Below are 16,550 nucleotides of genomic sequence, written 5' to 3'. Positions count from 1 at the left end.
CCGTGAGCTCTAATTGTTTACTGTCATGGGAGGAAATTAACCCTCATCTGACAGAGCTCACTTTTGTCTGTCATCGGATGGGAGGGACCACCAGAAGTCTGTCTGCCCAGACGCCAGCTCCCGTAAGAGAGGAACGAGAGAGTCACCTCATTTGGGAGGGGGGGATTTGGTAGCACTTTCTGGGGTAGCACTTTTCCACCGTTGTTGGTTCAAATTCTGCCAGGAGCCCCATGCTTTGGGGGCCCGGGCCATGAATTCCTTGTCTCATCCTCCCCAAACCCATCTGGGAATTGACACATCTGGACCAGGAGGCTAGTGTGTGTGGGGGGGCTGGCTGCTACAGGATCCTATTTTCAGGGCCCTCCATCTGGAGCAGCCCACCAGGCCCAGCCAGGAGCCTCCCTAGAACCCCAGTGGAAAGGTGGAGTAGATGCAAAGGGGATAAGGAAAAGGGGGTTTAATGAGGAAAAACAACACACTTAATCCTGTAACCCAGGGGTTCCTGCCCTGGGCTTGTGAAGTGCGGGATCAGGCATTCACATCTTTCGTGGGCCGTTTGGCGGCTTGCCATGAAATTCCCAGCTCTGCCGTCCCTCTCCCAGGACTGATGGTGTCTCCACACGCTGCAGCCCTGCCTGGGCACTGGTGCTTTGGTTTGTCCCTGTGTATCGGCTATATTTTATATGCAACATTAAACCCAAGGGGATTTGCACCATGTCGGGAGATTTTCACACCCAGCTTTTCTCACGGGCTGTCTCCCACCTGGCGTCTCATGGGAAAGGAAAATTGTCTGGAACCAGCACCCCGTAGAGGAGAAAGGCCCCATGTCCCATTCCCTGCCCCTTTTGAGCAAGACAGTCATGTTTGTCAGCTGCTACTGAAGCACTGGAAATAGGGAGTGCTGCCTTGCCTATAGCAAATCCTCCACAACCCCCCCCCCCCCAGCCATTCTGCACTTGCAAAAAGTATTTTATTGCAGGAAGAAGCAAGAGAAAACAGCATCCAGGGCTCAGGCTGGTAACATCTCCACTGCACTTTGACCCCTCCCTCGCCTCCCCCTCCATGGATAAAGGATGGGGAAAAGGTGCCCACATTATATAATAGGCACTAGGGGGAGCAGAGGGTGGGGGAGGGGAAGGGGCAGCTATAATTTGCCATAGAAAAAGGAATAACAGCCTTTGTTGCTGTCCCCAGTGCGGTGTCCAAATACCCTGTTGGGGAGGAGGAAGGGGACGGCATCCAGCAGCTATGGGCGCGCAGGGCTGCCAGCATTGCCAAAGCCCAGAGGAGCTGCAGGTCTCCATGTCCGCCCCACGGCTCACGGGCCGCTGCACACCGATGGCAGGGCATAGTGCACAGGCTGCTCATTTGTGCAGGCAACACAAATTCTCTTATGGCTGACGGCTCCCCTGTAAATGCAGCGGGGCCAGAGGGACGCCCCTGTGGTCTGGCAGTCTGTGACTGGGAAGGGTGAGTTGCTGTAGTAAAAGTTCCCATGATGCCATGTCCCCTCTGAGCTGCAGATGGCAACTACCCCCGCCAGCACCCCGTGGACGAAGCTGTTGAGCTCTTTGCAGCTGGACACCGTCATGTTCCTCCGCAGCATCATGAGGTTGCAGTAGCGGTTGGGGTCGGGCTCCCAGCTCCTGGAGGTGTCGACATGCTGCCGTTGGAACTTCTCGTACGGCGTCTCCCTCCTGGCCATGGCCATGTAGGCCAGCAAGAGGAAAATCAGCAGCAGAAGGCCTGGACCCATCCTTTTCTTCATCGTTGGCTGGAGGGGAGAAAGCGGGAGGTGGGTGTGAGATGGGAATGTGAGACCAGCATGGCATGGACCCCCTTTGGGTGACTCACCTCCGCTGCAGTGATTTCAGGGCTCGTCCTCGCCGAAGGCTGCGGCAACTAGAGGATGCCAGTGTCACTCTATCACATAACATACAGTATTTAAATGGCCTCATGGCAGTGGCATCACCCTAGCTTTTCCCCCCTTCCCCTAAAAAGAAAAGGAGTACTTGTGGCACCTTAGAGACTAACCAATTTATTTGAGCATGAGCTTTCGTGAGCTACAGCTCACTTCATCGGATGCATACCGTGGAAACTACAGCAGAAGTGAGCTGTAGCTCATGAAAGCTCATGCTCAAATAAATTGGTTAGTTTCTAAGGTGCCACAAGTACTCCTTTTCTTTTTGCGAATACAGACTAACACGGCTGTTATTCTGAAACCCCCTTCCCCTAGTTTCTCTTCACCCCAACCATGGCCCAGCCATTTCCAAGCCAGTCTGCTAGTCGTTCATGTAAAGCAGAGTGGTTTGGAAGGGATCCCCTTGCCCGAGTGACCCTGGCAATGCCCCAGACACCGATGTGCCACGCCAAACATCCAGGCGCTCTGCCCAGGTGGGTGGGATTTAGAGTGTTTTGAATGCTTGCCAATCCCAGGGATTGTGCTGCCAAACTTCCCCTGCTCCTAAGGGTACGTCTACACTGCAGTGTAAACTCAGGGTTAGTGGGACACCACTCAGCCGAGCCATGTTGGGAACCCTGAGCTTGGGCGTCTATGTGGTATTTTAACCAAAGGGCTTTTCTAACTCGGGCTCAAACCTGGGGATCTGGCACCCACACTGCAGCCTGCAGACCCCCTAGCACCCCACAATATGGCCGCTCTAGCCCTAGGGCCCATGGGAAAACTTTTCTGCCTGCCCTGACTGTGAGCAGGAAGCAGCTGGCTTTGCAAAAGGCTTGCTGGGTTCGTTCTCTGCTGCCAAACCAGGCAGCTCTCTGATAGTGCATGTGGTCAGAAGAGAATGGGTCCACACTGACCTGAGCTGTGGCCATGAGAGGAGTAAGGAAGTTGTCCTGTGGAATTGTGGGATACTTCCAGCTGATTCCCAGGACCTGAGTCAAGCGGCGCTGCGTCTACACTGTAAAGCAGTAGGGCTCAGCCCCTGGGTCCCAGCTTCACTTCAGCTGGGACCCTCCAGCTAAGTTCCCTCTAACCTGCACGGCTGAGGGCTGCACAGGAGCATAGCTACACGGGCCTGGAGAGGAGAGAGGTCGGAGGTGGGTGGGTACTGGGGAGTGGAGCAGAGCAAGTTGGGGCATGCAGGGCTGCCGTGGGCCTCTCCCCTGGCCCCGGGGCTCCTGCCGCCACGGAGGAGAGGTGCCTCAGCCCTGGCCCCAGAGCTGCTGTCGGCAGGGAGAGGTGTCTCTCCCCCAGCCCCAGCCCCAGCCCCGGAGCTGCTGCCAACAGGGAGAGGGCTGGGGGGAGTCCTCTGAGCCCAGCCCCTGGGCAGCCTGCACCCTAAACTCCTCATCCCTGGCCCCACCCCAGAGTTTTCACCCCCAGCATGAGCCCTCACCCCCCTGCACCCCACCTCTCTGCCCCAGCCCTGAGCCCCCTCCCGCACTACAAACCCCTCAGCCCCACCCCCCGCCACACATCACCTCCATATTGGTGCACATAACAAAATTCATTCTGCACATGGATGTAAAAAATTAGAGGGAACATTGCCCACCTGCCCTGCAGGGTCCTGGGTCTGACCCCGGGGTTAGCGCAGTTGCAGTGTAGATGCAAGGGAGTGGGGTGGTTGGCTTGAGTCCAGGGTGAGGCACGGCCTTACATTGCAGCGTAGACACTAATTTTGGAATCATAAGTAGGGCTCTACCAAATTCACAGCTGTGAAAAATGTGTCACAGACTGAAATCTGGTCTTTTGTGTACTTTTACCCTATACTATACAGATTTCACCAGCATTTCTCAAACTGGGTGGGGGGAGGGCTCCGGCCCAGAAAAGGGTCACAGAGAGGGTTGCAAAGTTCTTATGGGGCGGGGGGGGGGTCTCAGTATTGCCACCCTTACTTTGCACTGCCTTCAGAGCTGGGCGCCCGGCCAGCAGCCACTGGTCTCCAGTTGCCCAGCTCTGAAGGCAGCACACCGCCAGCAGCAGCGCAGAAGTAAGGCTGGCAATTCTGCAACCCCAATACAATAACTTTGTGGCCCCCGCACAACCCCCTTTTGGGTCAGGACCCCCACAGTTACAACACTGTGAAATTTAAGATTTAAATTTCCAAAATAATGAAATTTAGGATATTTAAAATCCCATGAGTGTGAAATTGACCAAAATGGGCCGTGAATTTGGTAGGGCCCTAATCATAGGTCTGGAAACTGGATCTTGGTTCCTGGTGCTACCTGAGCACAACAGTCTGTTTTACGTGAATATTGCCTGGAGCTTTACCCTCCAGCAGCGAGTGGGGAAAAAAGCAGTGTGGAAGCAGGAGGGTATATTTAAAAAGTGGTTGCTTCTGGGGGTGCTGTATTTTGGGCCTCCCTTGGCAAAACCCCAACTTTGCACCAGGAGACTTCAATAGCACTTAAGACTCCCCTCAGTCCTGAGACCTTTGGAGCAGGTCTTTGCTGCTGGAGTGCCCACGCCCGAGCTGCTCTGAGAGCGACCCATGGCGGCAGGCGTGAGAGAATCGTTACAGCTCTGAACGCCCCAACTCTCAGGTCTTTGCAGCTAGTGGGCACCATCTCAGAGCCAAGTAGCCTTGAACAAGGGATGTGGGGGACCCAGGCTGGGATTCACGAGTCTTAGATTCTAGTCCTGGCTCTACCACTGACCTCTTGTAGGCGGCTTCAGTTTTGTTTGCCTCAATTTCCCCCCTGTAAAGCGACACCCACCTTCTTTGTACAAAGCTTTGAAGCTTCCTAGAATCATAGAATCACTCTCACAAAGTTTTTGAATTAATTTCCTTGGTTTTGTAAGTTTATTTATTCCTTGACCTCCATGGTGAATTCTGCCACTTGCAAAGCTGCTGAAGGAATTCAAAGGTCCAATGAGTTAAAGAAGTATGGGCTGGATGAATGGACTATAAGGTGGATAGAAAGCAGGCTAGATTGTTGGGCTCAACGGGTAGTGATCAATGGCTCCATGTCTAGTTGGCAGCAGGTATCAAGTGGAGTGCCCCAAGGGTCGGTCCTGGGGCCGGTTTTGTTCAATATCTCGATTAATGATCTGGAGGATGGCGTGGATTGCACCCTCAGCAAGTTTGCAGATGACACTAAACTGGGAGGAGAGGTAGATACGCTGGAGGGTAGGGATAGGATACAGAGGGACCTAGACAAATTAGAGGGTTGGGCCAAAAGAAATCTGATGAGGTTCAACAAGGACAAGTGCAGAGTCCTGCACTTAGGATGGAAGAATTCCATGCACCGCTACAGACTAGGGACCGAATGGCTCAGCAGCAGTTCTTCAGAAAAGGACCTAGGGGTTACAGTGGACGAGAAGCTGGATATGAGTCTACAGTGTGCCCTTGTTGCCAAGAAGGCCAATGGCATTCTGGGATGTATAAGTAGGGGCATTGCCAGCAGATCGAGGGACGTGATCGTTCCCCTCTATTCGACATTGGTGAGGCCTCATCTGGAGTACTGTGTCCAGTTTTGGGCCCCACACCACAAGAAGGATGTGGAAAAATTGGAAAACGTCCAGCGGAGGGCAACAAAAATGATTAGGGGACTAGAACACATGACTTATGAGGAGAGGCTGAGGGAACTGGGATTATTTAGTCTGCGGAAGAGAAGAATGAGGGGGGATTTGATAGCTGCTTTCAACTACCTGAAAGGGGGTTCCAGAGAGGATGGATCTAGACTGTTCTCAGTGGTAGCTGATGACAGAACAAGGAGCAATGGTCTCAAGTTGCAGTGAGGGAGGTTTAGGTTGGATATTAGGAAAAACTTTTTCACTAGGAGGGTGGTGAAACACTGGAATGCGTTACCTAGGGAGGTGGTGGCATCTCCTTCCTTAGAAGTTTTTAAGGTCAGGCTTGACAAAGCCCTGGCTGGGATGATTTAGTTGGGGATTGGTCCTGCTTTGAGCAGGGGGTTGGACTAGATGACCTCCTGAGGTCCCTTCCAACCCTGATATTCTATGATTCTATGATTCTATGAGAAGTGAGATTTTCAAATCCCTTTGAAAATCACAACCTGTAAATGGGAGGAGGAAGAAAAGTGCTTGTGAGCTGATGTTTCCAGATAAGGAGGGAAGATGGATGCTTCAGGCACCAGGGCGCAGGAGAGGGGCCGCTGGTCATGCCATGAAAAGGTTTTTGTTGGGGAGCCAGGGGAGGGGTGGGGGATTAGAGGGGTGAGGGAATGAGTGGCTGAGTACAGTGGGGTGCAGTGCAGAGAAAAAAGAGGTATGTTCTCAGCTGCCTGTGGGTCAGGATTGCATTAGCAGGAGCGTTGCCAGCAGATGAGGGAAGTGATTATTCCCCACTCTTTGGCACTGGTGAGGCCACACCTGGGGTATTGCGTCCAGTTTTGGGCCCCCCACTACAGAAAAGATGTGGACAAATTGGAGAGAGTCCAGCGGAAGGCAATGAAAATTATTAGGGGGCTGGGGCACATGGCTTATGAGGAGAGGCTGAGGGAACTGGGCTTAGTTAGTCTGCAGAAGAGAAGAGTGAGGGGGGATTTCATAGCAGCCTTCAACTACCTGAGGCGGGGCTCCAAAGAAGATGGAGCTCGGCTGTTCTCAGTGGAGGCAGATGCCAGAACAAGGAGTAATGGTCTCAAGTTGCAGGGGGACGGGGGGAGGCCTAGGTTGGATATTAGGAAAAACTATTTCACTAGGGGGGTGGTGAAGCACTAGAACGGGTTACCTAGGGCGGTTGTGGAATCTTCTTCCTTAGAGGTTTTTAAGGCCCTGCTTGACAAAGCCCTGGCTGGGATGATTTAGTTGGGGTTGGTCCTGCTTTGAGCAGGGGGTTGGACTAGATGACCTCCTGAGGTCTTTTCCAACCTTAATCTTCTATGATTGGATGATCTAGGGACTGATCGGGAAGAAAAGTGGGCCAGCTTGGAACTTGATTTTGGGGGGATAGTCGCATTCAAGACTCCCCGATGCGACCTGGAGAATGGGGGATCAGCACTCCGAGAAAGCAAGCCAAGGTACTTAGAGCACCCCAGCGATCAGGAGTCTGGCTGGCAAATGTTCCCAACAAGATAAAGGAGCACTGTTCCCATGGTACAGGGGGATATGGGCAGCGTGGGCTATGGCTTAACCTTTATTCCCCCCTCGCGTGGGACCCCCCTTCCCCCAGTCCCCTCAGGATCCCTGTTCCCAGGGAACCCCTTCCCCCAATCCCTTGAGGATCCCCCTTCCTGGGGACAGCCCTTCCCCCAATCTCCTTAGGGTCACCCCTTCCCAGGGACCACCCTTCGCCCATCTCCCCCTTCGCAGGAACTCCCCTTCCCCCCATCCTCTCAGGATCCCACTTCCAAGGGACCCCCCCTTTCCCTCAGGATCCCCCTTTGCTAGGCCCCACCCTTTCTTCCAATCCTCTCATGATCCCACTTCCCGGGGAACCACCCTTCCCCCATTCCCTCAGGATCACCGTTCCCAGGGACTCTCCTTCCCTCCCATCAGGATCCCCCTTTCCTGAGACCCCCTTCTCCCCCAGTCCCCTCAGGATGACTGACAGATATATAGCCAGTTGCTCTTGTGGATCAATATTAAAAATGTTCATGAGCCCAAACAGCCATGCTAACCAGCTAACCAGATGAGCTGAAGGAAAGCAGCACAGGGCAGGACGGAGACATAAATACCCCCCCTCTTGGGAAGCAATTAATATGGTGGCGTGTGCACCGTCCACGGCAAATGTGCTGCACACACATTCATCTAGGAGGCCCTGTATTTATATCCACTAGCTGGAGGGAATGGCACATATCCCCCACCAGCCGTTACTTGTTGCATGCCTTTTTTGGCTCTGATTTGGTAACCACATTCTATACCAGTCTGGACGTGACAGCACTCCCTGCCTGTACCAGGACACAACCCCAGTGTATCTTGTCTTTGTTCCCTCCCGCCTTGTGAAATAGCTCAATGTGAGAGAACAGCACAGTGGGGGAAAGCAGACCAAAACAATGAGGTCAGCACTGCATTAAGGTTCCTTGGTGCTTTGTCATCCTCTCGCAGAACATTTCGCAGGGCAAAAGGCAGTCTTCTGAAAAGCAGGCAATGAAAAGTTAAGATGCCAGCACAACCTTAACTCTGTCCTCTTCTGGCGCTACCTAATACACCCCATTAATGTTTATTCTGCCAACCTGGTTCACCTCCATGTACAAACCCATTCACCCACAGGCTTCCTGTTAAGGCTAGTAAAGGACAAAGCGGCATTAGCAGCGTTATATTCCACTCAGTGCGGGCAATATCCTTTTTAACAAAAGCCCCATGGCCCGCCACTCCCACAGCTTGCGGCTATGCAATTCTCCATCAGGGTTCTCCCATCGCTGAAATTCATCCACCTCCCCAAAGGGCACAGCTAGGGTAGCGGAAGAATTCAGAATCCTCCCTGTTCCATCTGGGGATTTCGATTTGTGTGCAAATGCAAAGTCTTTGAGATTGCAATTCCATGGCATGGACAGGCGGAGTCAGACCAGTCCAACAAGGCAAACGAGGCCACTGCCTCATGCCTGTCAGGTTTAGAAAAGGGAGCCAACCAGCGGCGAGGGAAACCTGTAACGGAGGAGCAGCACCGCGTTGTTTCTAGTCACAACATCTATGTACATGTGACATCGCCTCTTTGTTCTACTGCCTGGAGACACACCGGGTAATAACCCCAGTCCCAATCTTTGACAATGACTCTACAGTAGACAGGAAACCAGATCCCCAGGAGAAGCTAGGAGAGTCTGTCTTTAGCAATCTTTAGTATACATATCAGCCCCTTAACTAGGCCCCGCTGACAGGGCGGGGCAAAGGGGGCAACTGCCCAGAGGCCCAGGCAATTTAAAAGGGCATGGGGGACCCCGGCTCAAGTCGGTGCAGAAGGAGCCAGGAATGGGCTGGGGGAACGAGGACCGGCAGGAAGAAAGGAAGCAGGAAAAAGAATGAACAGAGACACGGGGGTGGAGCTTTGTAGCCTCCAGGGGGAGCTGGGAGCCCAGGCTCAGCAGCTTCTCCTTCCCCAGCTGGGGCCTGCACCAGGGACAGACTTTCATTGAAAGTCTTTGTGTGCCCACCCCGGGGGGACTTTCTCCAGCTGGACCCAGCCCCGGGCTCTGCTGCCCCTGGCCCAGAGCTATAGGCACCAGGTGCCCCCCAGCTGAGATCATGGCCCTATTCTGCTAGGCATTTTACAAACATGTAGTAAGAGAGGGTCCCAGCCGAGAAGAGATTACAATCTCCATAAACCAGCATGAACCTGCGATGAACAGGACTCTATTCCAGGAGGAGGGCTGGAGAGCTGAGATCAGGGTGGGGAGGAGCAGCTCTAAAAGATACCTTTAAGAACAAGACTTTGCCCTTCTTCAGTCCCTGATGTTTTAGCTCCCAAACCCACTGCAACGACAAACCAAAGTTTTCAGAAATGGCCTCTGGGTTTGGGGGGGCCAGCTCAAAACTTGATTTTGGGGGGGATAGTCGCACTCAAGGCTCCCCGATGCTAGCTGGAGAATGGGGGATCAGCGCTCCAAGAAAGCAAGCCAAGGTACTGAGAGCACCCCAACGATCAGGAGTCAGGCTGGTAAATGTTCCCAACAAGATAAAGGAGCATTGTTCCCATGGTACAGGGGGATATGGGCAGCATGGGCTATGGCTTAACCTTTGTTCCCCCCTCATGAGGGACCCCCCCTCCCCATTCCCTCAGGATCCCCCTTCCTGGGGACTGCCCTTCCCCCAATCCCCTGAGGATCCCCCTTCCTGGGGACTGCCCTTCCCCCAATCCCCTCAGGATCCCACTTCCAGAGGACGCCCTTCCCCCAATCCCTTCAGCATCCCCCTTCCCAGGGACCTCCCCTTTCCCCAATCCTTCAGGTTCCCCCCTTCTTGGGGACCACCCTTCCCCCATTCCCTCAGGATCCCAAGTAGTCTTGAACAAGGGATGGGGGGGACCCCGGCTGGGATTCATGAGCCCTAGATTCTCATCCTGGCTCAACCACTGACCTCTTGTAGGCAGCTTCAGTTTTGTTTGCCTCAGTTTTCCCCCCTGTAAAACAACACCCACCTTCTTTGTACAAACCTTTGGAACGTATAGGAGAGAAGAGCCTTGTCTGAACTCCTCTTTGGTGCATTTCCTACCATTCCTCTCTACTAGCTAAACTGTTGAACAATCCTGCCTGGATTATACCAGTGCCCTTCTCCCATGCTCTCCCACTCACCCTAGTGCTGGTGCCTCTGTTTCCCCCGGAGAATTGATCCAGCTGTCTGCAGAGCTGGCCTCCCCCTGGCTGCATAAGAGTTAAAAGAAGAGGGAACTGGTGGCAGAGAAATATCTGACGTTAAGTATTTCATAATCCAGGCCCACAAGAAGCGGCAACGCCCCATCGAAAGGGGAAGCTTTGCCCTGACCCATGGCAGGGTGGTTGGGACATACTCTGCTCACACTTATCACAATGACCTGCCCCTCGCTGTGCACTAGGGTCCCCATCCCAGTGCCCTCCGGGGTGCTGGGGGGGGGGCAGTGACTAGCACTGGGTGGCGTCCCGGTTCCGGGTCAGGATGCACATCCTCATGGCACCGTGGGAGGCAGATTTCCTCAATTCTGCAATGCAACCCGGCAGCAGAATTAACCCGCATTGCCAGGGCAGAGTTAATGGAGTGGCTGGGCGCTTTGTAGAAAAATGCACAAACATCAGCACAGAACAGGGCACAGCACCCCTTCCTGAGTCACCCATCCCACTCTCTGCCCCCCAGCACCATGCTGGGGCATTTGGGTCAGCTCTGATTCCAAGGGTGGAATGCCCCCTACTGCATCCCCTCTCACCCTCTGCCAAGGCGCACCCCTTAGGGTTACTGATCCAAATTTGGGGTTATTTGACCCAGAGGTTCCTGAGATACAGGCTGCCTGGAAAAAAATACCAGCTTTTCTCACCGTTGATGTATTTTTGCAACTTATTCTTTTTTTGCCCAGACCTGGGGGGTTGAACCACAGCTCTGGTGCTGGCATGGTGGTCTCGCTCCTTTGAGGAATACCCCCTGTGAGTGCATGGCACCCCCCGCAGGTCTTTGGGGGAGCAGGAATCAAAGCCTAAACTGCGTGCAAGTTTCGTTCTCCGGGGAGGCAGGTCCCTTAACTCGTCAGAGGTGCCGGTTTTGCTGCAAGCGGTGTTCCGGAAGGGCGCCGTATACTGCCGCGCAGCCGGAACGCTGCATTGCTGTCGGTTTTTTGTCAGTGAATATTTATCCTCTTCCCTGGCAGCTGCATCACCCCAGCGCAGGGAGAGGCTGAACTCTGGAGGGGCATCGGCATCCCCAAAGGAGCATGTCCTCCAGGGGCCATGTCGGTGATTAACTGATTGACACCGATCACCCGGACCCAACTGGGGAGTCCAACCCCGACCTCCAGGGCAGAGAAGAGTTTGGCTTTAGAAAACCTGAGCTCCTTTGCCGCGTAGGTTCCAAGGCCAGACGGGACCATTGCGATCCTCTGGTCTGACCTCCTGTAGAGCACAGGATGGCGAGCTGCCCCAAATTGATTCCTGTTTGAACGAGGGCAGAGCTTTTCAAAAACCAGCTGCCAGGGACTGAGCTGCCACCGCAGCCCTTGGCAAGTGTATCCCTGAAGCTAAGTCCCACCAAGTTGTCTGTGGTCTACTAGAAGTTGCCAGGTCCCGTATTGGACTATTCAAAGTACAGTGACACTCCTGTATAACTCTCCTGTCCAAGAGCCTATCCCGTGTCTTTTGTACAGCCCCGTAAGCAGCCCGGTACCCTGTACTGGCCCCCAAAACAGGCGGCGCGCCTGGTACTTGGGTTCTTTACAGCCAGAAGCGTCTTTTGCTGAGATCTCCTGGAATCGCAAGAGCAGCTGCTTGAACTCTTCCCTTTGCCGATCGTTTCCCAGGGCATCTGCCCGCTGAAGCGTGTGACAATGTGGGAATATTCTGTAATATGTTTATGAGGCCTGGCTGTGCCTCAGTTTCCCCTATGTGCTGTGTTGTTGCACCATGAGTGGAAGGGGACTGCTGGCTCCCTGGGCAGACTGAGACACATAAGTGTGGGTGTCCCCTAGCCATCTGACCCTTAGTCTCCATCTCAGGGGAGCATCTGAGAAGACAACCCCGAGGAGCCAACACCTAGCACCCAAGGATCGCGAGGGGCATGGACTGCCCCACCTCTCTGCAGGGAAGTTGAACAACCCCCCAGCAGGAGAAGAAAGGACTGGGAGGTGTGAGGTGGAGGATGAGAGCTGGGGCCTGGGAGAAGTCGGGGCTCTCACCTGGAGGTCAGGCAGCGCTTGAACCAAGGGGTTCCCTTCAGCTTGGCAGGGCTCTGGACTACCCAGCACGGTCTACACTTCACCCTTCATCTCTCTGTGCTACCCTAAGGACGTCCTAGGCTGTGTCCAGGTGACTCATGAACCCGACTGTTCTGACAGCGCCGTGTGACCGTCACTGCCAATGCTGGGCTAGGCACGTTCATCCCGGCAGCGCGGCCAAGTCTCCGTCGGGGGCTGTCTCTCATGGACGTGCTGGGCAGAGCTCATGGGTTGCAGCAGGGGGGCTTCAGGCCCAGGGGTCCAGTCTAAGGAGATGGCGAAGCCACGTGGATTACCCTGGAGGAAGAGCTAGAGTCTGCGGGGGCCCTCAAATACACAGAGTTACTGGCCCAGCCATGAATGTGAAAGAAAAACCAGCTCTGTGTGCTTTTTATGGGGGTTATTAAAAATCAGTAAACAAGGAAGCCTTTAAAAGCAATTAAACTTCTCACTAAGGCTGGTTCCTTTTCAGCTCTATGAAACTAACCCAATATTAGAAGATACATTGCTCAAATCAGGAAAACAACTGGGGCTGAGCCAGTCAATGAACGAACGGACAGTCCTGTTATATTGAATCAGCAATTGAACAAGTCAGGAAGGCGCAGATTTTTAAAGGAATTTTATTGCCTAGTGGGATTTTCAAATGCACTCATTGAAATCAATCAGAATGAAGCATCCACATGCTTTTGAAAATCCTACTACAAGCCTAAATACCTTTAAAAATCTGGCTCTTAACGGACAGAGCAAGTGATCGAGCCATGAGGTTTGTGCAGGTCGTGGTTACTTCTTAGAGTTACTCATCCAGGAAATGTAAGGAGGCCTCATTTAGCTCCGAGCCCTTCGAAGTTACCGTACAATTGGGATCTGTCCAGAGAGCAATCGGGATGCAGCGTGTGGAGACACTAGCTTTGATCGAACCTGCTCGCTAAAGATAGCAGTGTAGCCAGGGCGCCATGGGCAGCCCCTAGCACAATCCTAGCTGGGACCCTGAAGACATATGCAGGGGGATAACCTCTCTGGCCGTGGCTACACTGATCTTTGCAGGGGCCCAGCTCAACCACAGCTCTACACGTTCTGCCCCGACACAGGGCGGACGTCCCCTTGTACAGCTGGCTCCCTGCCCGGACTAATGCCCCTACTTTTGAAACAACAGCCGTGAGCAGCAATAAGTCCCCCGTTTCCAGAGGAGAGCGGGTTCCCCAGCAGGTGAGGATGCTCCGGTGCTCTGATGTGCACTAATAAAGGGCATGCAGGGAGTGGCACCAGGCACACAGGGCTGCGAGCGGGGGAAGGAGCTGAGAACAGGCATCATCGGTGCATGGAACAGGCCCTGTAGCAGTGCCACTGGGGGTGGGGAACGGGAACAACCGCTGAGCAGAATGGAGCCGTTCCCATGTCTCAGAGCTATTGCTCCAGGCCGGATTATCGACATGGGGTGTCCACTCTGTGCTGCCCAATATACAGTATAGCCGTCCCTTCCCCACCCCCACCCTCTGCTGCCCTCGTGCCCATTATACAGTATAGCCGCCCCTTCCCCACCCCCACACTCTGCTGCCCCTTGTGCCCATTATACAGTATAGCCGCCCCTTCCCCACCCCCACACTCTGCTGCCCCTTGTGCCCATTATACAGTATAGCTGCCCCTTCCCCACCCCCACACTCTGTTGCCCCTCGTGCCCATTATACAGTATAGCTGCCCCTTCCCCATCCCCACCCCCACCCTCTGCTGCCCTCTGCACCGTCCGGCCCTCTGCTGGTGAGTCCCCTGGCAAGGAGACCCCTGTACTCCTCTGCTGACGACACCTACGCAACACTGTGCTGGGACAAGGGGTTCCGGGTCCCTGGCGCTGCACATGCGCCTCTGTCCTGTGATCATGCACATGGCGAGGGACCTGAGGCCAGCCAAGATGGGCAGGGCCCCTCCATATTTTCTCCATCACCAAGCTCTGCCCCACTCCTCCAACTGATCTCCAGATCTCCTCATATCACAACCCGCTCTGCCAAGCCGCTCCGTCTTATCTCCTCACCGTTCGGCTGCACCCAACCCAGGGACTGCAGCTGCCATGCACAAAGCTAATTCCCGGTGGTGCTTGCCGATTCCAGGGGGGCAGCGGTAAAGTTGTGTGGGTGTCACAATTTGTGTCCCCCACTCCGTGGTCCAACAAGGACACCCACCCTCAGCCTTCTGGCTCCTCAGCTGTTGCCTCCCTTGGGCGGAGACCCACATCTCTCTCCCTCCTTTGCTAGCTCTATCCCCAGGAATGTCAGCCTACTTCACTGTGCTCCTCAGAGAGGGTGAAGTGTATAATTACCACAGTCAAACTACCGCTCCCTTCTTTCTAAGAAGCACCTTTATCCTTAAGGTCAAAGCATTCCAGAGAAAACAGATCGGAAACCCAAAACCTGCCCCACCAGCAGGTAGGCAGCAGCAGGTCCTGAGTAGCTGCACCCACCCGATGCTGTTAGGATGACCGGATGTCCAGATATTATTGGTGCCACCCCGCTATTCGGGGCTGTGTCTTATATATGCCATTATTCCCCCACCAGGAAAAACAAGTGTCCCGGTTTTGCACACATGCTTTCTGGGCCCCCTAAACATTACGTACACACCCTTTTCCCCTGCTGAAAGATAGGAACCGCAACCCTGAGTTCAGGGGGCGGGAATCATAGAATCACTGAATCATAGAATATCAGGGTTGGAAGGGACCTCAGGAGGTCATCTAGTCCAACCCCCTGCTGAAAAGCAGGACCCATCCCCAATTAAATCATCCCAGCCAGGGCTTTGTCAAGCTTGACCTTAAAAACTTCTAAGGAAGGAGATTCCACCACCTCCCTAGGCAACGCATTCCAGTGTTTCACCACCCTCCTAGTGAAAAAGTTTTTCCTAATATCCAACCTAAACCTCCCCCACTGCAACCTGAGACCATTACTCCTTGTCCTGTCCTCTTCCACCACTGAGAATAGTCTAGAACCATCCTCTCTGGAACCACCTCTCAGGTAGTTGAAAGCAGCTATCAAATCCCCCCTCATTCTTCTCTTCCGCAGACTAAACAATCCCAGTTCCCTCAGCCTCTCCTCATAAGTCATGTGTTCCAGACCCCTAATCATTTTTGTTGCCCTTCGCTGGACTCTCTCCAATTTATCCACATCCTTCTTGTAGTGTGGGGCCCAAAACTGGACACAGTACTCCAGATGAGGCCTCACCAATGTCGAATAGAGGGGGACGATCACGTCCCTCGATCCGCTCGCTATGCCCCTACTTATACATCCCAAAATGCCATTGGCCTTCTTGGCAACAAGGGCACACCGCTGACTCATATCCAGCTTCTCGTCCACTGTCACCCCTAGGTCCTTTTCTGCAGAACTGCTGCCTAGCCATTCGGTCCCTAGTCCGTAGCTGTGCATTGGGTTCTTCCGTCCTAAGTGCAGGACCCTGCACTTATCCTTATTGAACCTCATCAGATTTCTTTTGGCCCAATCCTCCAATTTGTCTAGGTCCCTCTGTATCGTATCCCTGCCCTCCAGCGTATCTACCACTCCTCCCAGTTTAGTATCATCCGCAAATTTGCTGAGAGTGCAATGCACACCATCCTCCAGATCATTTATGAAGATATTGAACAAAACCGGCCCCAGGACCGACCCTTGGGGCACTCCACTTGATACCGGCTGCCAACTAGACATGGAGCCATTGATCACTACCCGTTGAGCCCGGCAATCTAGCCAGCTTTCTACCCACCTTATAGTGCCTCCACGGTGAATCCTGCCACTTGCAAAGCTGCTGAAGGAATTCGAAGGCCCAATGAGAATTGAGATTTTCAAATCCCTTTGAAAATCACAACCTGTAAATGGGAGGAGGAAGAAAAGTGCTTGTGAGCTGATGTTTCTAGGTAAGGAGGGAAGATGGATGCTTCAGGCACCAGGGCACAGGAGAGGGGCCGCTGCTCATGCCATGAAAAGGTTGTTGTTGGGGAGCCAGGGGAGGGGTGGGGGATTAGAGGGGTGAGGGAATGAGTGGCTGAGTACACTGGGGTGCAGTGCGGAGAAAAAAGAGGTGTGTTTGCAGGGGCCTGTGGGTCAGGATTGCATTAGCAGGAGCGTTGCCAGCAGATTGAGGGAAGTGATTATTCCCCACTCTTTGGCACTGGTGAGGCCACACCTGGGGTATTGCGTCCAGTTTTGGGCCCCCCCACTACAGAAAGGATGTGGACAAATTGGAGAGAGTCCAGCGGAAGGCAATGAAAATGATTAGGGGGCTGGGGCACATGGCTTATGAGGAGAGGCTGAGGGAACTGGGCTTATT

General features: G+C 53.8%; 1 protein-coding gene across 2 annotated transcripts; it reads right to left on the bottom strand.

The window, feature by feature from the left end:
• Positions 1 to 956: 956 nt before the first annotated feature.
• Positions 957 to 10,264, bottom strand: LOC125622341 (ribonuclease). Of its 2 annotated transcripts, none has more exons than XM_048820321.2 (2): positions 10,153 to 10,264; positions 957 to 1,774 (listed from the first exon to the last, which is right to left on the bottom strand). In XM_048820321.2, the coding sequence occupies exons 1-2, from the start codon at positions 10,225 to 10,227 to the stop codon at positions 1,319 to 1,321; spliced, it is 531 nt and encodes a 176-aa protein (XP_048676278.1). In that variant the 5' UTR covers positions 10,228 to 10,264; the 3' UTR covers positions 957 to 1,318. The 2 variants fall into 2 exon arrangements, with proteins under 2 accessions (XP_048676278.1, XP_048676279.1); XM_048820322.2 differs by lacking the exon at positions 10,153 to 10,264 and adding an exon at positions 2,818 to 3,036.
• Positions 10,265 to 16,550: the final 6,286 nt, after the last annotated feature.

Source organism: Caretta caretta, chromosome 13 (genome assembly GCF_965140235.1).
Source record: "Caretta caretta isolate rCarCar2 chromosome 13, rCarCar1.hap1, whole genome shotgun sequence".
Taxonomy (NCBI): domain Eukaryota; kingdom Metazoa; phylum Chordata; order Testudines; family Cheloniidae; genus Caretta; species Caretta caretta.
Note: the sequence above shows the minus strand (reverse complement) of the source record. Positions and strands in the feature narration are given on the sequence as shown.

Excerpts from the sequence above, each read along its gene's own strand:
- LOC125622341 (XM_048820321.2), bottom strand. The coding sequence starts at position 10,227 with ATGCAGCCAGGGGGAGGCCAGCTCTGCAGACAGCTGGATCAATTCTCC. Across the intron at positions 1,775-10,152 it reads ACAGAGGCACCAGCACTAGG|CCAACGATGAAGAAAAGGAT; the intron begins GTGAGTGGGAGA and ends TCTCCCCTCCAG.